Source organism: Siniperca chuatsi, linkage group LG7 (assembly GCF_020085105.1).
Source record: "Siniperca chuatsi isolate FFG_IHB_CAS linkage group LG7, ASM2008510v1, whole genome shotgun sequence".
NCBI lineage: Eukaryota > Metazoa > Chordata > Actinopteri > Centrarchiformes > Sinipercidae > Siniperca > Siniperca chuatsi.
In genome coordinates this window covers 1,431,766-1,458,896 of record NC_058048.1, presented here as the reverse complement: position 1 = coordinate 1,458,896, position 27,131 = coordinate 1,431,766, and the positions used below count along the sequence as shown (strand labels likewise).

General features: G+C 39.9%; 1 protein-coding gene and 1 long non-coding RNA gene across 2 annotated transcripts in view; both read left to right on the top strand.

The window, feature by feature from the left end:
• The first annotated feature begins 1,308 nt into the window (after nucleotides 1–1,308).
• Nucleotides 1,309–27,131, top strand: part of LOC122879044 (kinase suppressor of Ras 1-like) — a 55,205-nt gene continuing 29,382 nt past the window's right edge. The window contains exon 1 of the mRNA XM_044202690.1: nucleotides 1,309–1,443. Within this exon, the coding sequence (XP_044058625.1) occupies nucleotides 1,441–1,443 (3 nt within the window). The 5' untranslated portion in view covers nucleotides 1,309–1,440. The remainder of the gene's footprint in view (nucleotides 1,444–27,131) is intronic.
• Nucleotides 10,463–15,686, top strand: LOC122878846. The gene is made up of 2 exons (XR_006378552.1): nucleotides 10,463–14,550; nucleotides 14,681–15,686. It is a non-coding gene; the product is annotated as an uncharacterized LOC122878846 (long non-coding RNA).

Below are 27,131 nucleotides of genomic sequence, written 5' to 3'. Positions count from 1 at the left end.
GGCTGATGCTTCGAACCATGTTCAATGTTTAGGGGGCAGCCCTAGTGTAAATGTGCAGTGATTTGACTGACAAAACAAGATTCGATATGGGGGCTTCTCGACTGATGTTTAGAATCATCAAGGTTTAGGGGTCAGCCCTAATAACTACCATCATTTTATTTTGCTTAGCCACAAGGGAGAGCACACTTCAACCTGTCAAACAGAGGGACCACAGTAGGACTAGAGAAGCCAGCTCCTTGTCTATCTAGCTTCAGGTACTGCGACTATAGTTGAAACATTAAGTGAGAGAGAGCATGCATTTACGTGACTGATAAAGAGGGAACTTGCATCCTCAAAATCATTGCGCATATTGCGTACTTCCTGACCGGCTAGCTTCAGTTCTGCCTGTGGTGAAGGTTTCAATTCAGCATCAACCAACCAGTGGAGGAAAACTAAACCAATAACGTATTTGGTTCATGTGTGGATGCATTGTGCAGAGGGGCGGGTGGTGTTAATGGCTTGTAAGAGCCCGATGTCACGGTCCATCACTGTTACGTTCTATGCAAATTTATATTCTCAAACCTTTGTTTAGCCATGTAGACACAGAGTTTCTATGACTATGTGTATTTTCTGCTGTTGCACATCACCAGTTTTGGCTCAGGTTTCTTGTCAACTATACACCCCTTCACCCCCTTTTTCTCCTCTCCCTCCTTGCCCTCTCATTACCATCTTAGTCTTATATGGCCTGCTTTGGACAGTGAAGGGAATTGGTACAATGGGAAAAAAACGCATGCAGGCATGCAGAGGAAGTGAAGGATTTCTTGTGAGGTAGGGTGGGGTGCAGCACTGATTAAACATGTGCACGGGAAAACATTAGCTTCCAGAAATGTGAAGAAGGTAAATACAGCAACTGTTTCAAAGCTTATCACAGCATTAACATTTTGAATGGAGTGCTGCTAGGAAAAATGTTCTTGAACTCAAGAAACTGTGTTAAATGTAAGGTACATTCCAAAGTGGCTTAGATAATAAAATCAAATCAAAGGAAGAAGCACTCACTAGCAGTTACCACAATTATTCACAGGCCAGCTCATAAAACTAACTTCACACCCAGCTGTTTAGACTGAAAAAGTAATTAAATTAAGATCCCAAACTAAATGAAAATGAAACCGTAATGACCCTGATTTTTCCCACAGGGAGTTAGGAGGTCGTTGATGCATAGTGTTGGCATGTCAGAAAGACAGACTGGCTATCTGGAAAGCCTTGCTGACAGAGAGAGATGGGGGAGGGAAATGTAAGAAGGTGGGAGGAGAAAAACAGGGAGTGTGATAACAGCGCTGGGAAGATTTGTTGGCTCTCTGTTAGTGTGTTTCCCAGCAGCCTGCTGTGCTCACGGCTTATTCTATAACCGTGCTCGGATTATGAGAACAGGGGCTTCAATGTTCAGTAGATACTGTCAACCACATGGTAATGTACAGTACCAGACCTTTACTGTATCTGTCTGCCAGCTTTTAGCATATGTAACCTGTGATAGAAGGGTTAGAAAAGGTGTTTCCTTAATTTCCTTATTTGACAGGAGTGCTTTTGGAGAACAACTCTAAGCACATTTGTGAAATATTGCTGCTGTTTCAGGCAGTTACAGTATGCATTGTCAGTTTTGGTGTGTGTGTGACTGAAACACATTTTTTACCTCCAGATTAAGGAAACTTTTGGAAAGTGAGGACATTTTGGTCAGTCCTCACAACTTCAAAAGGCTGTTTGAAGGTTAAGACTTGGTTTTAAGGGTTAGGGTTAGGCATTTAGTTGTGATGGTTAAGGTTAGGGTAAGGGGCTAGGGAATGCATTATGTCAATGACGGTCCTCACAAAGATAGAAGTACAAGGATGTGTGTGTGTGTGTGTGTGTGTGTGTGTGTGTATATTCTATTTGTTCCGCTGTTTGTGTCTTGTGTATCATTGTTAGCAGTGGTGAATTTCGGGACACCTTTCTATTTGTCTGTTAGGTGGAGGAAGAGGAAGATATTTTGGTAGAGGAATTTTTGGCTGTTTTCTGTGTAATTTACCTTCATGGGGTTAAAGGATAGTCTTTCTTTCTTAAGTCAGTGTCCTGTCTTTCCTTCCTTTCTTTTTGGGCTTTCGTCACCTGTAAACACAGGCAGCTGAGGCATGCCCAGGCACTGCCCAGGTATCGGTATGCGTCAGCTTTGCAAGCTATGTTCGCCAAACCTTTATTTTTTACCTTTTTCTTTTTTATGGAGGGGGAGTTAACAGGAAACCATCCTAATTTCTAGAAAACAAAGTCACATTTACTGTATATGAATAGGAGGTTGTCAAATAAGTAATCACTCAAGGTGTCACAATGTACCAAGGATGAACGAGTAATTACATTTTTTTAATGGAAAGATCTCTCTCATCTATAATACAATTTTAGTTTACTGTGTTATTTTTTCTTACACACAGACACTGCTCACCCCACACATACATATTAACACCTACTTTATGTTCTCAGATGGTGTATTTATGGTGTGTGTCTCTTGTGTTTATGTACAGCTGGGAAATATGCAGTTCACCCCCCTTCTACTGTGCCATGAGGGTGATCTCATTTTTTTTTTCAGTTGAAGCTCATTTAGGGCCCTATTTTACTTGCACAAGCACACAATGCAAAGTGGTAGGTCTTGGTTGATAAAGAACAAATTATGTTCATTTTAATAAATCCACTAGCTATAAACTAAACACTGAAAGAGAAAGATGTGTTTGGTTGTGTGTTTTTATAAACTGTAAAACGATTGGACATCAAGAAGAGAAATGCAGTTTTGTAAGAGAGTCAGAGGGCTTGAATGCCTTAAAATTTCGTGACAGCTTTATGTTTGAATTTTATGTTCACATCTTAGTAGGTGTATTAGTGTGCAGAATTAATTCAATATTTGTCAATGGTTGTTTGAGATGAGTGAGGTCTGTACAAAATAGAGTAGCAGTGATCACCAATCAATACGTGCTGGTAAGATTTCTTTTCAACTTGCTCCTGACTTGTTTTGACGTCACACAACAATCAGACAATAATCAAGACTCAAGAATAATCAATATTGTGAACCTACAACAACCAGAATGCGCAATGATGGAAATAGCATATTACGAATGTATGCTTAGTAGAATGATGGCACTATGAAGGAAGGGGTGTCTTCCAGGGACTGGTTCTGGGCATACATTAAAATGGAAGATGGGTCTAAATAGTTAAGAGTTAAGTTTCCGCTGTGATGATGTGATCCTGTAGTATGACTCAATACATATTTATGACATGTTTTTCCTCTGTTGTTGCTTTTTTGTTTTGTTTTGTTGTTTTCCTGCAGGATTTATTAATTTATTTGTTTACTTTTTTCTGGATTTATGTACCGGAGTCGCACACAATGTTGCCTTCCAAGGCCACTCCCACTCCCAAACTTCCCCAACTCCTACAAACAGCCGGTCAGAGCTACTGAACTCTGATTGCACTGCCAGGTAACAAACTGGGGCAGTGTATGTGCTAAGCCTCATAAAAAAACGTTTATTGTATGTTTTCACACTGTAACGTTGCCATGCTAGTAACAAAACACTGTTGCTATTGCCCTTAGTCTATGCTCAGACGTCCATTTCGCCTGACTGGCTTTGGTTATTTTTTCCAGTTTCTTACAGCACTCCCCTCTCCATATGTGGCCCAAAGCTTTGGTGTAACACACAGCGACTCCACTTCTGTTTCCATTGGTGCACATTTACCGCAGCAGCACCACCAGTTGTCCCTGGCACAGGGCAGCTTTGTGCCACTATCCTTACAGGCTGGCGGTCCTTGACTCTCGGCTGTGGAGGCCTCTTCCTCTTACATACGCCGTAATTCCTCCGCACTGTATTCTGGCTCATATAACTAGCCCCCAGGGGCAGACTGGGATAATAATTCAAGCAGTCCAGGCCAATCTCCACATTCATTCCATTCACATTTTGTTTTTTATTTTTTTCATTTGCTGTTTATGCCAGTAACATATCTTTTAGTTTAAAAAACCCTTCCAGAATAATTAAAAACAGCCAGGTGTCTTCAGTTTCCAGAGTTAGTCAATTCCACTTCCATAATTAAGGCAACAGGAATAAATATTCACACACACACACACACATACACACATATATAGTGCACTTTTGGAGTGTTTGTTTTGCACCTGGCATTTCCTCAGAGCTCTGACTGGACTTAGCCTATGTTGATCATCATGAAGCTCTGGTAGCTCTGAATAACTACTGATACTTCCACCTGACAGAAAAGAGGGCATACAGGTCTTTATTTTCCAGATTATTTCCATGCATACACATCTCCTGCTTTCCTACATAGCATAATTAAGTTTTTTAAAACATAGAATCAACTCAGGAAAGGTGGTTGTGATATGACGTGCTGGCGGCTCTGCTAGTTGTTTTTGCTTTTTTAAACACCAACCATGACCCTTGCTCGTGAAGATATCTGTAATTTTACAGCATTTAGCAGCACTTTCCTTCAGGGGTTTTCTCCTTTTGGATGTGGTGTGGAGCTGCCCTTCTCTCTATCCAACTGTCCAACGTATTCTCATTCCTTGGGGGTCAAATACTGACGTTTTATCATGCCCCTCAGCGTCGTATAAACACGCACAAGGTACCCTTTGGCGTTAGTAGGAGACGCCTTCAGAAACGATGTAACATCACTTAAAAGTGTGGTTAGGTTTAAGGAAAAAAACACTTGGTTAGGCAGTAGGAAGTCATGTAACAAAAGTCATGTAAGTCACATGCCATGTAATGTAACTTAAAACTTTAAAGTCAGCGTTAACTTTTAGTTTCACACGGACATGAAACCCGGTCTCCTGGGTGAAAGTTCTGGGTTTGTTTGACCCATCCAACCACCGCAGTAGTTGTCGCTCTTTACATTACGCTACCTGATTTCTTAAAGACTTTCTCGCAGCCCTGTGTCTAATACAGACGCTAAATTGTATTAAAAAAAGTACCATCTGTAGTTCGAACAACAGACCTAGAGCCGTCAAAACGCGTTATCCGGCAGACTTTTGCCGGCAAATGAACGGGGAGCTCTGGGTACAGCCAACATGGAGGGAAATTAATCATTGTTCATTTGCATATACTAACCACATTGTAATGACACAAAACTGGTTGAAAATTGGCAAAGTTTCCCTTTAAGAACTCATTGGCTAAGATGTTTAATTAACACATTTTACATAAAGTCTTCATTTTCTCTTTAATTGTAAAGATGTAAATTTTAAGTGGTGTTTAAGTTGTGTACGATGTACTATGTGTGTAGTAGTGTCCTATGAAGCTTTGTTCTTTTAATCGAATCAATGCTATGTAGTTAATGACAACTTAAATCACACTAGAAAACTGAAGAAATTCATTCTATTCCAGATACAGTACAGCTACAGTTGGGCAAAGTGTATGCAGTACCTTTTTTGTTTTTAAGATTGTGATGAAGAAGTGATGCAGAACTTGTGGGAACAAGTGGGACGTGAGGATTTTTAAAATCTGATGAATGTTTAATTAGTCTAATTAGGGATAACATAAACGAAGAACAACATATGATCTGTATCCATTGTATTCAAAAATAAACAAAAGATTCAGGTTAGCAAAATAGCCTTGCTAGCATCAAAGAACTTTTGTTTGTTTATGTCACCACATGACTCATATTCATGCAACTTTAGGTCTGCGCAACATCCACGCCTCCCCTGCAGTGGCTTTACCACCCCCTAGTTTTAGAACCACTGACCTAGATCTTCATCAAACTGGTCAGCCATGGTTGTTTTGAGTGGAAGTCAACCCAAACAAAAGGGGTCAGTTTTCTCTTGTTGTTTCATGCTATAGCGCCCCTAGCTGAAACATTCAGACTTCAGATTTGCGCTTGTTAAGATTTTGAGGTGACACACTCCAGAATGCAACAACGTGGGAAATTGATATTGCGTAGCTCGATGTGTCTGCGTTCGCGTACTTGCGTGGACCATGTTTTGTTTTTACATATTTTTTTACAAAAATAGGCAACTATAACTATAACGTTACTTGTTAAATCACCAGTGTTAATTAAGTTACAGTACAGGTACTAGCGCAAACAAAAAAAATAATCTGATGGAGAGCATGGCAACATAGCCTGGCACACCACAATAATATGGCTCACGTGTGACCACATGCAGTTGGCAGACACAACCACAGCAGCAGCATCCAGATGCACAGGCAACAAAACACAAGCAGAAAAAAGAAATCAACAAGTCCACCGGACAATCAGCCAAATACCTACATGTAGTCACACACCTGCAAAAGCACATCCACTGATACAGGGTCACAGAAACAGTAGCATAAAATTTGTGCAAATATGCACAATACACTAAAACAGGCAACACAGCAGGAACAAATAATGTAAATGGCGTACCTGTAATGACTGCACATCAGCACTGAAATTATTTCACTACAATCTAATTCAGTCGGTTCTGTTTCAGGGAAAGCATGAAGAAAGTACAGTCTGTGTCACCACTGATGCTCTGGTGTTAGGTTTTATCCGATTCACAGTTGAGAAGAGTGATATCACTGTATAGTTTGTCATGTAGGGTGACCTGGGCCTGTAGGACACCATAGATCTTGAGAAAATGTCACTGGGGAGTTAGTCTATGTCTGGTAGGCTACTTCATAAAGTCCACTGCAGAGAAAAATGGCTGTCGGCAGGTTGATTTGGGGCTGAATTAGCATCCACATACATCTGTTTACTGTCTGACAAGGAAAACAGCGCGGGCGACTGTGGGGCAATAGGGTAATACAAACTCAGTGCGATTCCTTTAATGCCGATTAAATGTTCCAGTGTCTGTAATAGGATGTGATGGTCAATGGGGTTGAAAGCAGCACTAAGATTTAACAAGACAAGTACAGAGACAAGTCCTTTGTCTGATGCAATTAGAAGATCATTTGTAATTTTCACCAGTGCTGTCTGTGCTGTGATGCACTCTAAATTCTGACTGAAAATCGTCAAATAAACTATTGTTATGTAGAAAATCACACAACTGATTGGCGATTGCTTTCAAGGATCTTAGAGAGAAAGGGAAGCTTAGATATAGATCAATAGTTGACTAAAACCCCTGGATCAAGAGTGGGCTTTTTAAGAAGAGGTTTAATTACAGCTATTTTAAAAGACTGTAGCCTATTAGACATAGCCTGTTAATAAAGACAGTTTGATCATATCCAGTAAAGAAGTGCTAATTAAGGGTAAAATGTCTTTAAGCATTCTAGTTGGAATAGGGTCCAATAGACAGGTTGATGGCTTAGATGAAGAAATCGTTGAAGTTAGTTGGTGAAGGTCGATAGGAAAAAAAACAGTCAAAATATATATCATGGTTTTACAGCTGTTTCTAAGGTTCCTGTGTTTAAGGATAAATCGTTGCCAGTTGAGGGCAGGAGGTGATGAATTTAGTCTCTAAGAATTAGAATTTTATCATTAAAGAAGCTCATGAAGTCGTTACTACTGAGGGCTAGGCTGCTCTAGCATTATGGGGGGCTTTCCTATATGATTTAAGATTATCTTGCCAGATTAAACGAGATTCTTCCAGAATGGTGGAATGCCATTTCCTTTCCAGTTTTCGTGTTGTTTGCTTTAATTTTCAGGTTTGGGGGTTATACCATGGAGCTGACCTTCTTTGTTTTAGTTTAGGTTTAGGGTTGATTAATAGTTTTGAGTCGAAGGCGGCCGCAATGCCACCTCCTTGGCCAGTGCCTCTAGGAATGTGAGCATTAATATGACTGGATGGAGTGGATTCATTTAGGTTAACATATTCTTCATGACTCAGCCAGTTTTCAGTAAGACAAAATAAGTCAATATGATAATCTGATATTAAATCAAGTAGTAGTACCGCTTTATATGATAGATCTAATGTTTAAGAGTCCACATTTAATTCTCTTATTTTGTTGTAATATTGCAGCGGTGGTGTTCATTTTTATTAGGTTTTTATGTATAACTCCTCTTCTGTTAACTTTTGATTTAATTAATTTAAGTGGTCGGGGGGCAGACACCGGCACTATGGTGGGTAACTGCTCTGGAAGCGCAGAGAAGCGTGTAGGACTGCAACTCTGCCTCCTGATCTCAACTCTAGGTTGTCATGGTTTTGGTCCGCTAATAAACTCTGGTCAGATTTCTAGATATGAGAGCTGCTCCATCCAAAGTGGGATGAATGCCATCTCTCCTAATCAGACCAGGTCTTCCCCAGAAAATCTGCCAATTATCTTCAGCTTTCTGCTCCTGGCTATAGCCGCCTGCTCTCATCCAGACAAGTCTGAATTTTTTCCACAAAGGTATGCCCCCATTTCACTGGATTTTTGAGATTACCTGGGAAGATATCTTTTAATCGTCTTCTTTTAATCTTTTAATTCCTGGAATGTACAGTCTGTTATTATAGGTACAACATCAGCAAGGTTAGGTATCCACTTTTCAGAGTAAGAGATAACTTGTGGCAGTGATTATGAAAGTGTGGAAAGTGCTGGAGGCATTTTGGAGAAATTGTTGACAAAATTCTTGGAGAAAGTTACGCAAGGACTGCCACCAGTATAACAACACCTTGCTTCTTGTGAATTATGACAATTATGAGTCCTGATTCACACAGCTGCTACAGGTTCTTGTCAGATAAATGTAAACATAGGTTGTATTATGCATTTGAACTAATGAAAGATGCTGACGTTTTTCTTGGTCAGGACAGTGTTGGAATTTACAATGGTTAAAGGGGCATCAAATTGTTTAGGTGCAATCAATTAATATGGCTATCAGAATTATCAAAGATAATCATAAATAATAACTGCATAATAATAACTTAATCAATAAAGTTCCTCAGGGCACCACTCTTCTTAAAGAAGAGAAATGATAGCCAATCAATTGATTGAGTCTCATATAATATACTAAACTATCAATTGGTTTGAAGGATTTGGAGTTCAACAGAGAAGTGGTTGGTGAATTATTCACTCTTGTGCAACATTAAAGAAACCATATGTGTATGTGAGTGTGTGGATTCAAAATGGCCATCGCCACATGGTCAGACAAAAGAAAGGCAAGGGGGAGGGGAGGGGAGTGCGAAGCACAATGCAAATGCTACCTAGAATTTTAAAATAGTAATAATGTAATGGTAGTGGTAATATTAAACTGAAGTGCTTTGAGTAGTCAGAAAAAGACTAGAAAGGCGCTATATAAGTACAGTCCATTTACCATTAATTTTAATAAATCAATAATAATAGGAATGATTAAATTCAATAAGTCAATTCAATTCAATTAAATTTTTTTATATAGCGCCAATTCATAACAGAAGTTATCTCATTGCACTTTTCCTATAGAGCAAGTCTAGACCATACTCTTTATAATATTATTTACAGAGACCCAACAAATCCCACCATGAGCAAGCATTTGTTGACAGTGGCAAGAAAAAACTTCCTTTAAGAGGCAGAAACCTTGGACAGAACCAGACTCAATGGTGAGAGGCCATCCGCTGCTGCCGTGTTAGGTTTTGAGAGAGAGAGAGAGAGAGAGAGAGAGAGAGAGGTTTTGGGAAAGGGGGTTGGGGGTGGGAGAGAGGGAGGCACAATGCAAATACCACCTAGAATTTTTAAAATAGTAGAAATGTAATTGTAGTGTTAATATTAATAAATTAATAATAATAGGAATGACAGCTATAGGAAAAATAATTTCAGTATTAGTAACAGAGCCAATAAGACTCTGCAGGAGGTAGAAATACCTGCTGAAAGTGACAGAAGGAGAGAGGAGAGAAACGAGAAAGCACAAAACTACGGGAGAGAGAAGATGTTGAGTTAGTAACATGCAGTAATGGGATAAAAATGCATACAGATGGAGAGCAAGAGAAGGAGAGAGGAAAGAGGTGAGTCATGGGAAGTCTCCAGGCAGTCTAGCACTATAGCATCATAACTAAAGGATGGTTCAGGACTCACCCCAGCCAGCCCTATCGAAGAGGAAAGTCTTAAGCCTACTCTTAAATGTGGAGATGGTGTCTGCCTCCTGAACCCAAACTGGGATCTGATTCCACAGGAGAGGAACTTGATAACTGAAGGCTCTGGCTCCCATTCTACATTTGGAGACTCTAGTAACCACATGTAACCTTGCATTCTGGGAGCGCAGTGTTCTAGTTGGGTAATAAGGTATCAGGAGCTCTTTAAGATATGATGGTGCCAGACCATTATCAGCTTTGTAGATGAGGAGAAGGATTTTAAATTCTATTCTGGATTTTACAAGGAGCCAGTGCAGAGAATCTAATATTGGAGAAATATGATCTCTTTTCCTAGTTCTTGTCAGTACACGTGCCGCAGCATTCTAGATCAATTGGAGAGTCCAAGGGACTTATTCGGGCAGTTTGATATTAAGGAATTGCAATAGTTCAACCTAGAAATAACAAATGCATGGACTAGTTTTTCTGCATCATTTTGAGAAAGGATGTGCCTGATTTGTGCAATGTTACGCAGGTGAAAGAAGGCAGGCCTTGAAGTTTGTTTCATGTGGGAGTTAAAGGATAAATCCTGATCAAATATAACTGTATGTGTATGTGTGGTCTGTTTAGGATAGTGGTGCCAGGTTAGAAAAGAGGATAGTTAGTTTGTATGCAAGACCCTATGTCTGTGTGAAATATCACTAACATCAACGTAGCACGTAGCACATCACAACAATAAAACTCAATGAACCAAATCTATACATGTACATTCACAAAAGTAACACAGTCCTGTGCTTAGCTGTGTACTCTGCTATTCTATGTTATGTCCAGTTATATGCTCAGTGGTTACATTACCAGTCCATAAAGGAAGAAGTTGCTTTTGCGTGCTGCGTTGTTATCTAGCGGTTCCGTTGGATTAGTCAGGTGGGGAAGAATTGTGGTTCTGGGAAATGTCCTTGCTCTGCAGTATTCCGATTGTGCAGATGGATGAAGCTGGTTGCTCCATCTGTTGTTCTTCTCAGTTAACTCTGCTTCATTGCTCTTGTTGAAAGTTAGCAGGCAGGCTTTCTTGTTGTAGCTGCTGGCGCTAGCGTTAATTCAGCTTGATTGCAGAAACCTTACGCAGGCCCTCACAGTGCTGCTGTAAGAGAGAGAGAGAGAGAGAGTTCAGTTCTGCTGTGTGTCTGCTGGTTAGCATGCCACACTGGGAGGGAAACAGCCACAGCTGTCTGCTGCAGTGAAGAATTCCAGGAGAAAGAGAAAGAACAATGGCCGCTGACCCTTTTCTCAATCTGACCAATCATAACCGAAAGCTGGGTCCATGGGGGGAGTTCACACCTAGTAGGTGTGAATACCAATGGATTGTGGGAGACTGAGTTCAGTGGCTCTACTTTGTTTACAGAACAAAAGAGCACGCAGTCTCCTAATAAGTTCAGTTAAAGTCACAAATGAACAAATTCGTCTGTCCCAGTGGTCCCAACAACAGACTTACCCATGTGGACACGATCAGTAATATTTTATACTTAGTCAGATAGTTGCAGATAGTTTCAGTTTGGGGGTTATTAGATGTTCTGTCTGAGATTTCTCCTCTACCCCTATACAATGGAGATGGGTGGAATTTTATTTGTGCTTCTCACAGCATTAAAAAATTAAGTTTGAAAAACAGCTGCACTGTGTGCTTACAAAAACAACCTCGAGCTGTGCCCCCCCCAGATTTTTTTCTCACTGCCCCAGACCAGAGCTCTGCCCCAGGTCACAAACACAAACACAACTGCACTCCAAACAGAAACGTTCATTCTAACATCTGACTGGCTGATCAGGAAACATAAAACTCAGAGACAAACTGCTTCACAAATCTTTCTTCTTCCGTCTGGCAGGATGATCAGGTGGGACAAGTGGCTATGTGTCATTTGCAGTATCATACTGTCAAGTAGTTTTGCTAAGAAAGGATAGGAGGGTAATCTAGGTGTGCTAGACAAACACTATCAAGACATAGTGTTGCCTCACCTCTACAGGTTCATCTTTGGGTGGGGGAGGGGGGGAGTCTATGTGGAAGTGCAGCACAGCTTTAGCGTTTGTTTGTTTACTTACGTGTGTGCATGCTAGTGCTACAGCATGCTTCATTTGACTAATGTTACCTCTGTGTCTTTGGTGTGTTAGGCTTACATTTTATTATGTTCTATTTGTTTTTTGCAAACCACGTACTATCCTTGACCCGACACTTTGGCCCAAGTGGAAGCACTCCCTCACACCCTCCCGACAACAGTAAAGATCCGTGGCTAGAGCAGGGAGACCCCGCTTCGGTTGGCATTGATTCAGACTATGGTTTAAATACAAACACACCGTCTCGGCCTTTGCTGAAATCGTATCCATGATGAGTTTTTAGCCAGGGTTTTAGTGCTTTTGACCCAAGTTGGTATTGCTCTCTGCCATAGCTAGAATACTCTGTAAAGCAAGATGCATGCTTTTGCTTCCCCTGTCAAAAATTTGGTGCCACCAATAATAAAGATGTTGTGTTGCAAAATGAGGTTTTATCCATTGGAAGTGCATTGGGAAAGGACAGAGGATTCGACTAGCATGCATGTAACCACTGCAAGAAAGAGGCAACTGATGAAACAGTAGCCCCTCTGCTAGGACCAAACCAGATTAAGAAAAGCTGACTCTTACTGTGATGTGGCAATGGCAGTACCCACCGTTGACGTCACCAAGGTCTGGACCTCAGTATTTTTTCCTAGGTGTATATAATAAAAGTTGTGAAATAATTGCCAAAAAATAATACTTTCGTGCGGCAAATATATTGTACAATGCCAAGATTACCGACTTGCTCTTCTGATCATTGCTTGTGTGTGGGTCGATGGTTGGTGAAGTGGATGATCTTGTCATTACTACAAACACTTTACTCAACACGGTGGTTCTTAGATTATGTTAACAACCGGACAGGCAGGTGAATCCATGCAAAACGTCATACAGGTAACTAGAGAATTTTACTTGTGGACTGCTTGTAGTTCAATGCCATTCGTCCCCAGACATCATATGACAAATAGCTCCTGTGCGGTCGTGCTACGTGACCATTGGCCATCCAGCATAAAGCTGGCAAGTTAGTTTCACTTGAATTAATTAATTAGCTAGCTATCCAGCTAACATTAATTCCATCTATCCAATGGTAGACTGATAAACTTTCAACAAAAGTTGAAATGCTTTTCTTTCAATTCAGTTTGTGTAAAGGGTTGAAATTCATGTTAAAATGAATTATCCCAATATATTTTTATTTTCATTGCAAGATTATCTTAGTGGAGGCTGGTAACATTTACATATAAATATCAATTGACCAGTGTTTACTTTCTTCATTGAGACAGACCAAAATGAAAAGACTCCGTCAATCAAAGCTCAGCTTTGGGAAGGGAAGAGATATGGGAAAAGATGAGGTGACTGAAAGGAAAAGAAAGAGAGAAAGTCATGGAAAAGAGAGAGGAAGAGCAGGTACTGCCCACTGAGTCCAGGATATGATTAGCATTATGTCCCTGTGCTGTTCAACTCAAACAAAAACTGACCTGATCCAATTAAAACAATGTAATTATCGCAGAGATATATATGTTATTTGGTAATTACAGTGGAACCTATAGGCTAAAAAAAAGAACACAAACACCTAGCATAATTATAGTGTAATAATATAGTATTATTGTATGAATATATTATTGTATAACACACATTTTGCTTACGTTTATGTACTGTTTGAGACAGTTTTTATAATTCAGTTTCTAAAACCCTGTGTATGGCCCTGGATGTAGCAAAAAATTCTTGGTGAATTGAGTTTGTAGTTAAAAATGTTCATAATTAATAAAGTTCATATGAAGTTGGGGACTAAGAGTTATTAGTGGCTGTGGGGAGAATAAACTCACAATTAAACATATGTAGGGTAGTGTTTTGTTCAAGCACATTCTCATTGCATTTAGATAACATACATGCATTGAAATATATGTAGACAAAAATAAAGTTTTTCCAATCGGCCGTCGCACACCAAGTTACAAAGGGAAGAGAGTTAAAAAAAAAAAAACATGCACATGCCTAAATATTGTGATGGGGGAGTTACGCTGAGTGTAGGTACTTGTGCAAGTACTTGTACTTGCGGACGATGTAACATGGAGTGTATGTCTGTAAAAGAATGGAAACTTCGTTTCTGTTGTCTGCTAGGACCTTGACCAGCCTAGTTATCCTGAGACACTTTATGTGTCTCAATGGGCCAGCACTACAGGTCCTGCAATATATCGTATTGAAGCAGATTGTTTCATTAGGCTGTTAGACGAATTTATTTTTCTCAGCGTTTGTGAAGATAGAGAGAGGGTAACTGCAACCAGAGGGCGTGAAGAATGGCAATTACAACCTTACACTCTCACTCTTCAAGAATATACCTCATGGTTTAAAAACATCTTCTTTATCCAGTGGTGTGATAAGAGGGCTCTGAAAAGGGTGTTCAGTGAAGTTGACAAAGTTTTCAAAATAGACAGAATCAACGCTTCTTGTGAAAGTATTAGAAAACTCCTTGCTTTTGATGATATATCGTTGTGCAATCAGGCCTTCTGCCCTCCATGTGTAGGCCGAAAATCATCAATCACGGCAACAACTAACAACAAACGGTAGGTCGAATATGTGTGTATTATAGCCTACACGGTTATAGAATGCATGCACTCATGATTGTATGTGTGATAAACTTTTTAATCTGTATGTGTGTTTTTTTTCTTTCTAATATAATTTTTTGTTTTTCAGAATACATACCATGCAGCTGGATATCTCTGCTGGCCTGGGTACCTATCGGAACCCCCCTTCCTCAGTCTCCACTGTCCTGCACACCTCCACCGCCTCCAACATCTCTGCAGGCACCTCCAGAAGATCTGTCATCTCTGCTGTCCTGGACACCTCCATCATCTCTGCTGCCCTGGCTACCTATCGGAACTCCACCTCCTCTATCGCCGCCTCATCCATCTCTGCTGGTCTGTACACCTCCAACATCTCCACTTACTATGGACTTACATGAGGTGAGCACAGATGTGATTGGTGACCAGCCGGACGGTGTGCTGTCAATGGGTTCATAGATGGCGTTAAAACAGTTGTCTTTCATCTGCTCAATATTTTTTTTGTACAAGTATTGGGATGAGATCTGCTATGGCTGTCAGATTAATCAGCCCAGCAAGAAACATCATGAGTGGGTGTTGTCAAAGTAGTTCAAATTTGCAGGGCTGGTAACTATGAGTAGAAAGTTTATTGAAAAAAACAAAACAAATTGTAACCATACCCTATATTTTTCTTTGTGTCATGGGAAATAGTTTGAGAGGGCTGTTTAGGGCTGCCAAAGTGAACGATGTCACAAAGTACAAAAACAAAAGTGAAGTGAAGCCGTCTGATGTCTGCAGATTGAAAAAAATTGATGAATGTAGTAAGAACTCAGTCTTGTGCAAGAGACTCACTGTAACAATGATGATGATGCAAAACTCAGTGTTGGAGACTTTTTGTGCAGTAATTATGCATACCACGAATGATTTCAACGTGATAAAACGCTGTACACTTTGTTTGTAGATGCCATAAGTCTGTATGTTCAAGAACAACAGTAAAACCAGAATTCCTGTTTTAGCTGAAACCTTGTATGTGTTAAAATATTTTTCATAGTCTTTGTGATTATTGCTTTGTGTGTGTAATATACATTGATGTATGCAGAAAGATGTTTTACTATGATTAGTACAATGGTGAAATAAATAAAAAGACGTGACAAACACAATGTGATCATTTATGTTTCATCTCGATCATGGAGAGTACGTTGCAAAAGATTTATTATGACTCTGCTCATCCAGGAGTGTGTTTCATCTCGATCATGGAGAGTACGTTGCAAAAGATTTACTATGACTCTGCTCATCCAGGAGTGTGTATAAGCTTCACAATGTGGTCAGGGATTGTACAGGAGTGACACCGAGGTTAAATGCTTTTTATTGGGGCAAGATGTGTATACCCTCCATGCCAATGCAGCTAAACATTTTCTGAGAAACAGGGTTCTGGTTAGTGGAATTGACAAACAGTTCCAGAGTGATCAAGTTGATATGGGTGAATATTCTGCAGAAAGTTACAAAGGCTTTTAAGACACTCTGAGTGAGGGCCGTGTACCTGCAAGACTCCAAACAGATGCAGGCACAGAGTTTTATAATAAACAGTTTCAACAACTAATGGATCAGTATGAAATCCAACATTTTTCAACATTAAATGAGACTAAGGCTATTGTAGTGGAATGTTTTAACAGAACCTTCAAGACTCTATATGTGGGGATATTTAACAGCTGTTAAATCACGTGGTCCAGGACCTTGTTGATGGCAATAACAAGTCTCATCATAGATCAATAGCCAGCCGCTGCAAATAAAGACAATGAGAAAACAACTTGTACAAGCTAAAACCGCAGAGAATGGTGTTTGGGGGATACAGTGAGAATATCGAAACTCTGAGGTCTGTTCAGAAAAGGTTATGAACTAACATTTACAGATGAGTTTTTTACAGTAACGGAGTGCACAGCCAGACTAATGGAATGTGTTGAAAGGCACGTTTTATGAATCAGAGTTGTAATTAGTAATTATCAATAAAAACAAGGCTTTTAGAATAGAAAAAATATTGGCCAGAAAAACATTAGGATGTAAAAATCTGGTCCTCGTGAAATGGTTGGGCTTGCCGACCAAATTTAACACATGGCTCTCTGAAAAAGATAGATGTGCAATAAAAGGTGTATGCTATCTGCTTACACATTCACTTTTGAATCGAGACATATCCGTGTCAGAACAATGTAATAGAACAGCTTTTATGTTACATTACCTTGTAATGCTTCAATACAGGTATATTCAAATAATAAGATCTGGCAATACAGGGTAGCAAAGTCAATCGTTCTGAGCGAGCCATATGAGGTGGCAGTTTTTGAGTTCCAATATCCTAGGGTCTGGGCTAGTTTTTCCGCAGCTGATGCCGATGTGACTGTCTATGTGTGGTAGTTTAAGGTTTTTCATTTTTATACTTGTTTATTTTGTAGTACTCTCCTTCCCTTGTGTGTCTTGTGGTTTTACTTCCTGGCTTTGTTTTCCCTCCAGTTTTGATTGTTGGCCCTTCCTTAATTGTTTGCACCTGTGTCTCGTTGTCTCACCTCCCCTAGGGTATTTAGTCCGTGTCTCTGTCCTTGTTCAGTGTTGGATCATTGTTGTTACACAAGGTGTGATTCCTGTCTGGTGTGATTCCTGTCTGGTGTGATTCCTGTCTGGTGTGATTCCTGTCTGGTGTGATTCCTGTCTGGTGTGATTCCTGTCTTGAGTGATTCCTGTCTTGAGTTTTGTTCCTGTCCTGTGAGTGTTCCTGACCTTTGTGTGTGTTGCCGTTTGGTGCACTTTTTGTTGTACCTGGTTCCTGTGCCCAGTTCCCCGGCATTCTTACCGTGTTCTGCTTTGGATTCTCTGTCTCTTGTGGACCTTGGTTGGATTCTGGATTTTGTACTTTGCCTGCTCCCTATTTGGACTGTTTAGCCACATCGGACTCACTTCCCTGTTTCCACCACTGCCAGCCGGTAATACATTTTCCTGTTGCCTGTTCATGACCTGTTTTTTTTTACACACACCCTGTACACCCGGGATAATGGTAGATATATGTCCCGCTATATGAATCAAGTGGATGAAGAATTACCAGGATTTATTGGGACAAGTTCATAATACGGTCATGGGCTAGGAGGTATGTTTTGCTATCTATTAAGGATGCTGTGCCCTTGTTAAAAAGAGGATTTAGTTTGGCTAAACCTCATTTAAAAACAGCTGCCATAAACATTGTGGGGGATGTGGTGTCCAATATTGAGAAAACAGGAGGGAAACGGACTGATGGTATACAGCCAAAGACCGTTAAAAACAGACCGTACTCTTTATAATATTGCTCACCGTTTGAATGTTGTTTTACTGGCTGCAAAATCCCTCCATTCTGCAAACGTGTTTCGCCACCACTGGTAGATGGTAAGATAGCCTACAGTGGTGTGAAAAAGTGTTTGCCCCCTTCCTGATTTCGCATTTTTTTGCATGTTTGTCACACTTAAATGTTTCAGATCATCAAAGAAATTTAAATATTAGTCAAAGATAACACAAGTAAACACAAAATGCAGTTTTTAAATGAAGGTTGTTATTATTAAGGGAAAACAAAATCCAAACCTACATGGCCCTGTGTGAAAAAGTGATTGCCCCACCTATTAAAACATAACTTAACTGTGATTTATCACACCTGAGTTCAATTTCTCTAGCCACACCCAGGCCTGATTACTGCCACACTTGTTCTCAATCAAGAAATCACTTAAATAGGACCTGCCTGACAAAGTGAAGTAGACCAAAATATCTTCAAAAGCTAGACATCATGCCGAGATCCAAAGAGCAGCGACGACTCATCCAAGAGGTCACAAAAGACCCCACAACAACATCCAAAGAACTGCAGGCCTCACTTGCCTCAGTTAAGGTCAGTGTTCATGACTCCACCATAAGAGAGAGACTGGGCAAAAATGGCCTGCATGGTAGAGTTCCAAGACGAAAACCACTGCTGAGCAAAAAGAACATTAAGGGTTGTCTCATTTTTGCCAGAAAACATCTTGATGATCCCCAAGACTTTTGGGAAAATACTCTGTTGACTGACAAAAGTTGAACTTTTTGGAAGATGTGTGACCCATTACATCTGGCGTAAAAGTAACATTGCATTTCAGAAAAAGAAGATCATAACAACAGTAAAATATGGTGGTGGTAGTGTGATGGTCTGGGGCTGTTTCAGGACCTGGAAGACTTGCTGTGATAAATGGAACCATGAATTCTGCTGTCTACCAAAAACTTCTGAAGGAGAATATCCAGCCATCTGTTCGTGACCTCAACCTGAAGCGAACTTCTGCAGCAGGACAATGATCCAAAACACACCAGCAAGTCCACCTCTGAATGGTTGAAGGACAACAAAATGAAGACTTTGGAGTGGCCTAGACAAAGTCCTGTCCTGAATCCTAATGAGATGCTGTGGCATGACCTTAAAAAGGTAGTTCATGCTCGAAAACCCTCCAATGTGGCTGAATTACAACAATTCTGCAAAGATGAGTGGGCCAAAATTCCTCCACAGCGCTGTAAAAGACTCACTGCAAGTTATTGCAAATGATTGATTGCAGTTGTTGCTGCTAAGGGTGGCCCAACCAGTTATTAGGTTTAGGGGGCAATCACTATTTCACACAGGGCCATGTAGATTTGGATTTTGTTTTCCCTTAATAATAACGACCTTCATTTAAAAACTGCATTTGGTGTTTACTTGTGTTATCTTTGACTAATATTTAAATTAGTTTGATGATCTTAAACATTTAAGTGTGACAAACATGCACAAAACAGGGAACAGAGACATCTTTTTTCTGTATAACAAGAGTTTAGGGCCATGTTGGCAGCTCTGTGATGCTGTACTTAGGCACAGCAGTGCTTTGAGCTAAATGCTACCATAAGCATGCTAACATGTTTACCACCTTTGTTTAGCATGTTAGCATGCCAACATTTGCAAGTTAACACAAACCCAAAGTACAGCTGAGGCTGAAGGAGAATGTCATTAGTTCTGCAAGTATTTGATCATAAACCAAAGTACTGGACAAATTAAGATTTTGACCGAATGATGGCACTAGATGAAAAGTCAGGGGATTACCAAAGTTATTACAATTCATCCTTAGGGGGACATGAATGTTTGAACCACATTACCAATATTTGCTGAGAAATATTATATTACTCTGAATGAAAAATGTCACCTGCTGGTGGCATTAGATAAAATATCAGGGAATCACCAAATTAATTCAATTTCAATTTTATTTATATATAGCGCCAAGAGGGAAGCACAATGGAAATACCACCTAGAATTTTTTTTAAAAAAGTAAAAATGTAATTGTAGTGGTAATATTAATACATTAATAATAATAATAATAATAATAGGAATGACAGCTATAGGAATAATAATGACAGTATTAGTAGCAGAGCCAATAACAACAACTGTAGTAGCAGTTGTCGAACAGGAACACAGGGGCAGCAAGTGGCCAACAACCACAGATCCAGTCTCTGCAGCTCCAGAGGAGAGAGACGAGAAAGCACAGAACTACGGGAGAGAGAAGATGACAAGTTAGTAACATGTAGTAATGGGATAAAAATGCATCGAGATGGAGAGGAGAAGAGAGGAAAGAGGTGCATCATGGGAAGTCTCCCGGCAGTCAGGCCTATAGCAGCACTAACTAACTAACTAGTTAGAAGTAAATTGTTGGGGAACATGAATGTCTGACAAATACTGGATAGATTTTCATGAAATGTTCTACAAGGTCTTTCAGTCTGGATCAGAGCAGTGGAATGACCATGGCTAAAATATGTTGCTGTATCTTAGGTGTAGAACTGTGGACTGATTTTCACTGTCAATATTTTCAGTATTTTTAAGGAAAAGGCTCAACTCCTTTGGGTGGATGGGTTTTATCTCATGGGCACCACTGTGTCATTACCTGCCCTGACGGGTCATTTATGGAGGACCTCAGGCAGTCAAGTTTGTCCATACTAAATGTGGATGGGGCCCCTGTCAATCAGTGTCATTGATTGGTTCTATGTAGATTGCAACACTAGCTCACAAGTGTGTCGTTCACAAAATGTTCCTAAGAACGACTACATTTCAAGGAGGCTGTATAATATATCCCTGATTTTTTTTGTCGTTGCATTTGATTTTCAAACTGGAGAAACATGGCAGCTGTTCGGTCCACATTGTCAAGTTACTTTAAAACTATAAAACAAATTACATTTTTTGATAAAGTTGATGCTTTATTTAAAAACTGGTTTGATGCATTAACATGTACATTTCCCACATGCAGTACAAAAGGGAATATAACAAAAGCTCTGTCATGGTTCCTAGGATTCATTTTCCTCCATGATCCATGGTCGTCATGAACGTCATAGTTTACATATTGCAGTTTAGTTGGAAATATGTAATATCAAGCGAATTTGAGATTGATCTTAAGTCTAACAAGGATGGACCATGCAGACTAAGCTACAAAGCCTGAAGAATGAGACCCACACAGTATCAAGCATGATTTGATTGTTGGGAGTACTGGACCTTGATCACAGGTTGTGGTTTTAAGGACAGATTTTAGTGTGTGATAGCCTAATGAAGCAGGGTCAATGTCTGTTTTCCCATTAATCCTGAATTTTGCTTGCTGCATATTTGAAGTTGTTTAATGCGTGATCTATATAGGTTACTTTGTTTACAGTAATTAAAGGATAGATTTGTCGTAAACTCAGGTTTTAGGACCCAAACGCAGAACACACGGGACAGAGCTCGGTAAATAGACCACAGTCTTTTATTGAACAGAAAGTTGGTGGGTTGTGAGAAGTTCGGCGTAGTTGTCTGCCGCTTCGGGAAACTCTACCGGACCGGGTCGGGGCGAAAACTGGCGGCACTCTGAATGGAGATGGGACTGCCGGTTCAGGACTGATGAGTGTAGATATGGTAGCAGAACAACCAGGCGGAGGACTGGTGAAGCGAGGGTGTAGAGTGGTCTGGAGCGGTGATCACCGGCAGCGGACGTGTCTGAGGCAGAGAGAGATCCGAATCACCGATATGCAAGATAATAATAATTTAATCGTAACTTACAGTTAGCCGTTGAATGTGGCGTACTCAAGTACGGGGACGATCTGGCGTCGGTGGTGTGGAGGTGCCTGGTATAAGAACGGTGGAGACTGATGAATAATGGAATGCAGGTGTGCCGGTGATCAGCCGCAAGCAGGTACCTAGGAAGCCAGACACAAACAACAAGACAGACAGAGGACAGCCAGAAGACATAAGGGAGGGTGGAAACACAGGGTAACATGAGGATCAGAGGGGCATAGAGGCTATGACAAGATTTTGATGTCTTCCTTAAAACAATACTCACATGCCATACATTAAAAGAGTTATTGGTCATTGTAACCATTCCTCTACCCATATTGGCCCTGATGTGACAGCCACTGTAAGTGATGGGGACCAAAATCCACAGTCCTGGCTCTGTGTAAAAATGCATTTCAAAGTTCAGCTGAAGCTAACATGTGGCTTCAGCTAGTTATGGCTATAGCCATGATTTTAGAAATACTGAGGCCACTAGTCAAAATCAACCCAGCAGAACCCCATCAACTAAAGACATTTTTAACTAGCCACCAACAAAATTCCCAGAGTATTTAAAAAGATTGTAAAATTTCAAGTTATATTTATTCATGTAATTGTTCAGTTACATTTTCTACAAACTGTTTCTTCCTACATTATGGTCCGAATGTTTTTTCAAAGCTTTCGCTTCACTGTTAGGTATGTACAGTAAGTCTGATGGAAAATATAAAATTCCTTGTAATAAATTGGTTTTGTTTTGTTTTTGCTTAGAAAAAGTCTTTTTTTTGTAACTGTTAAAAATGTAAGAATCAGCCTTAGAAATTATGTACAACATCTGTACTGTGTGTAATTGTAGAATGTAAACTCCTCTTCAAATTATTAAACCACTAGATTCCCAGAAATATTACTGAGGACATGACCTTGGGGTCCTCAATGGTCCTGGTTTGAGTTAGTCAAATAAAATCTTGCTTTCGTCATCCTGGCAGTTGTATTGTCCTGGCAACAAACCTACACGCAACTACCAGGAGCAGCTCAGCAAGGGCACACTGTCTTCGGAAACACGACAAGGGAATTTTATACTAAAAAGACTGTAACATTGATAGACGCCCACTTAATTTGTTTAACTCAGACTGCAGAAGCCTCATAATATTTTCAGCAACTTAAAGATTGCATTTTTGCACAGAATGCAGAAGTTAGTTGGGAAAAGCCTCAAATTCAGTCTCAGCATTGTCTCCCACATACATCACATATGAATACTAAGCCTTTTGTTATCACAGTCTGTCCATTTCACTTACCATGGACGCAATGTAGGAAACAGCCAATTGCCAGGAGATTAAGCCAATCCCTTTCCCCCATTCTCTTCATTAAACACACACACACACACACACACACACACACACACACAGTTGTGTTTTCATCACTTCAGTGGACATTACATTGACTTACATTAATTTCCAGGAGATTTACCCTAACCATAACCACTACTTACCTAACCCTACCCTAACCTTAAACCAAGTCTTCACCCTAAAATGTAATGATTTATAATACAGGGACTTGCAATTTTTCCCCAAAAGGAAGGCAAGTTCATGATGTGACTGTGTAAACAGATTTATGTCCCCACAACATGAGTAATACATGTCCACACACACACACAAGGGGTGAGAAAACACATTCCAGTAAAATAGAAGCAGTGTAGCGTAAACCCTGTTTTCACAGTTTGCCAACAGATTCCAGGAATCAGTCTTGCAGGTCAGGTCAGCAGTTCAGAAAAAAACTGACAGTGGACTGTCTTTTATGGAAAATTCCATGAAACCCCATACTTCTTGATAGTGATTTGTTCTTATATCAGTGTGTCTTATTTCTGCTTTTGTTTGCAAATTAACCAATTTTTCTTATATGACAGCCTGGCTTTTCTTTTAATTTACACTGAATAAAAACTTAATCAGCCTGTTGACTGGCCGATGTTCCAGAAATCCAGATGTCAGATGACCCAACTTTTCAAAGAAAGCTTCCCTTCTCCACTTGCATAAACACTGTTGAACCTTGTCCTGCTGCCTACAAAGAAATAGTCTGACATCTCAATAGATTAAAATCTTCAACTGTGCCCTTTTAGACCCAATGATTCATGTTTTAAATATACAAACTCTTGTATGGCATTTAACTGGAACATGGGTGAAAACTTGGCATTCAGCAGAATTAAGATTAGTAACTTTTATGGACCAGACAGAGTGAGGTTTAAATAAGCAAATGTCATGATGTGATGTGACTGCTACACCACACTTGAACATGGCGGACAAACATGAGCAAACATCTGAGGTGAATGTCATACAGTCGAAAGGTCTGAAGTGACTAGTCACTCTTTATACTACTAAATATGTCCTGCTAACTCGTTCTTTTCCTTCCTTTTCTCTTTTGTGCCCTTTCTTTCTATTAACCTGAATTTCTACATTATTTGGTTTTGGTACCACACCGTTCCATAGTATTTAACAACCAAATTAAGCAAAATTGAAAAGTCAGGACAAGACATCTTTCCACCTACCTCAAACTTAATCCTTTTTCTAGAATATAAGGAATTACACACTGATGAGAAAAATACAAGCCACAGTTCAGTACAGTGTCAGAGCACCTTTGACCCTGATAACAGCTTCCACACACCATGGCAGTGACTCAACAATGGAGCTGTAGTGTCTTGCTGTTCAAAGCATTGAGCATGTTAAGAGCCAGATAATTTTAAAGAGTTGGTTGAGAGCAAACCAGAGCTAAAAGGAGAGTGAATATTGGACACACAAACACAACTCCAAATAAATGCTAATGTTGCCCCGTATATGCCAGTTTCAGGTGCCAGTTTATTAGGTCCACATAGCTGAAACTAAAGCAGTCTAATATAACAGTCCTGCAATAACACAACTTTATAAGATGATAATATGGCAGTGTTGTTTACAGCTTGTTCTGCTTCCCCCAAGTGGCCAAAAATAATTTATTGCTGCTTAACAAATGTTGTTTATAGAATGTGAATATGGTAACATACTGTATAAAGAATGAACAGAGACATTGGTTTGTAGAATAAAACTGTTTCATTTCATTTCTCCTCACCTGCAAAGCTCTTAATGGTCAGGCACCATCATATCTTAAAGAGCTCATAGTACCCTATTACCCCACTAGAACACTGCACTCCCACAACGCGGGGTTACTTATGGTTCCAAGTCTCCAAAAGTAGAATGGGAGCCAGAGTATTCGGCTATCAAGCACCTCTCCTGTGGAATCAGATCCCAGACACCATCTCCACATTTAAGAGTAGGCTTAAGACTTTCCTCTTTGATAAAGCTTATAGTTAGGGCTGGCTAGGCTAAGTCCTGAACCATCCCTTAGTTATGCTGCTATAGGCCTAGACTGCCGGGAGACTTCACATGATGCACCTCTCTCCTCTCCTTCTCCATCTGTATGCATTCTTATCCCATTACTGCATGTTACTAACTCGACATCTTCTCTCTCCCGTAGTTTTGTACTTTCTCGTTTCTCTCCTCCCTCCTTCTATTGCTTTCAGCAGGTATTTCTACCTGGAGCTGCACAGACTGGATCTATGATTGCAAGGCACCTTCTGTTTCTGCTCGAGAATGCCACTACAATTATTATTATTATTAATTATAGTCTTATTACTATTATTATCATTTTTATTCCTATCAGTATTATTACTATTCTTATTTTTATTAATATTAATATTACCACTGCATTATTATTATTTTGGATCTCTCTCTCTCAATCCAACTGGCAGCGGCAGATGCCCCCCCCGAGTCTGGTTCTGCTCACGGTTTCAGCCTCTTAATAGGAACTTTTTCCTTGCCACTGTCGCCAAACCAGTTCTATAGTGCAATGAGATAACGTCTGAATTGGCGCTATAAAAATAATACTGAAATGAATTCTGTATATTGGCTGTAGAATTGTGAATACAAACAGCTGATGTCACCTCTCATTATCAATATTTTGAATATTTTTAGGGATAGTGTAACCACATAGTTCTATAGTTCTATTCTGGCTGAGGACCTTGGTTACATGTCATGCCCCTCTCTCCCCCCATGTTTCCTGGCTAAATCTGTACTGTCACTATCCAATTACTGCAAAATGCCAAAAAATCATCTTGAAAGAAAATGTTGCATGTGTGGCATAAATCTGTCCTAAAGCATAGTTTTTTGAGGACATCTGCCAGTCAAATGTATCCATACAAAATGTGGATAAACTTGACAGTGGATAAATTTTGACAGTCTCATTGATTGGTTGTATGAGAACTATAGTTTCCTGCTGTTCAGCACTGGCACCAGACAATTATCAGCAAGGTGGCACAGGGTTTTCAGGGGTAGGTGCTCCTTTCATAGATCGGGCATTTTTTTTGGTAGTGTAACATTATCGCATTTGAGTTTGGCCAGACCAAGGAATTGTTCCTTTACTGAGATTAATGCCCACCCTTGGACCAATCAGAATTGAGTTTTATAATCCCATTATAAAACACGCAGGTACACCAATGTATCACATAACGAATAAACAAAATAATGCATACCGACCACAATCAAATGGACTATCAAGCACTAGCTACACTGCACAGTGAGTGAACTATTCTAGCAAGATCCCACAGAAAAGGCTTTTCGGAGAAGAAGTTAAACAGCAAGAACAAATATGGAATCACAAATATTTTATCTCTTTCAGCTCTCATAAATTGATGCTAACTGAGCTTGGTCAAATACCTTGTATGTAAACATGTACTGAAATCTATATTCATCTGTCATGTTGAACACACTGGGATGTTTGACAGACATTTTCAGTAAAAACTTAACTTGAAGACCATGATAGAATGGTTAATCAAATGTAAAATGCATTTCATTCATAACCGCATCCAAATCTCCCTGATGACACTTTCTGAACATTCTGGACTGAATGAAAGTGTCTAGATCTACAGAGTACTAAAGGACACGGTGGTCCCTGGTTTGCCATGGACAGGAGATGCTCTCTGCATGGTTGTTTGGTCTTATACTCTAATCAAGTGTGATACATATTGTATGTAGAGGTTGTTGTGCACCCAATTGTATTGGGAACCTGCAATAACTTATGATCTGAGCTACTTGACAGCTCCTATTTTCATCTACCAGGGGCTGCCTGACACATAGGAAGCTTTGTGATGAGGTGTCGTGTTCAGGTCCAATAATTGTTCAGCTTTTGCTGCTTTTGATAAGCCTTTCAACTCTAAGAGTTGGTTAGATCACTGTCAGTATCCCATTTGAATGTAAAGCAGTTCAAAAATGGAGGTGGTTTTGCATGGAATCAGAATCAGAAATACTTTGATACATACTGCATATGCATATGATACATACTGTATGTAAACTGACATTTACTACAGCGGTTCTGTTTCTTATTTTCTGGTTACTGAGTATGTGTCATTCCTCTCCACGACAGCTGAACACTTTACACTCTTGTATATCTGTAGACATTTAAACTAAAAGGGGTGGACAAAATAACAAAAACACCTTATAGTACATTATTGTATCTTCTTTGAGATGCTCATATTGTT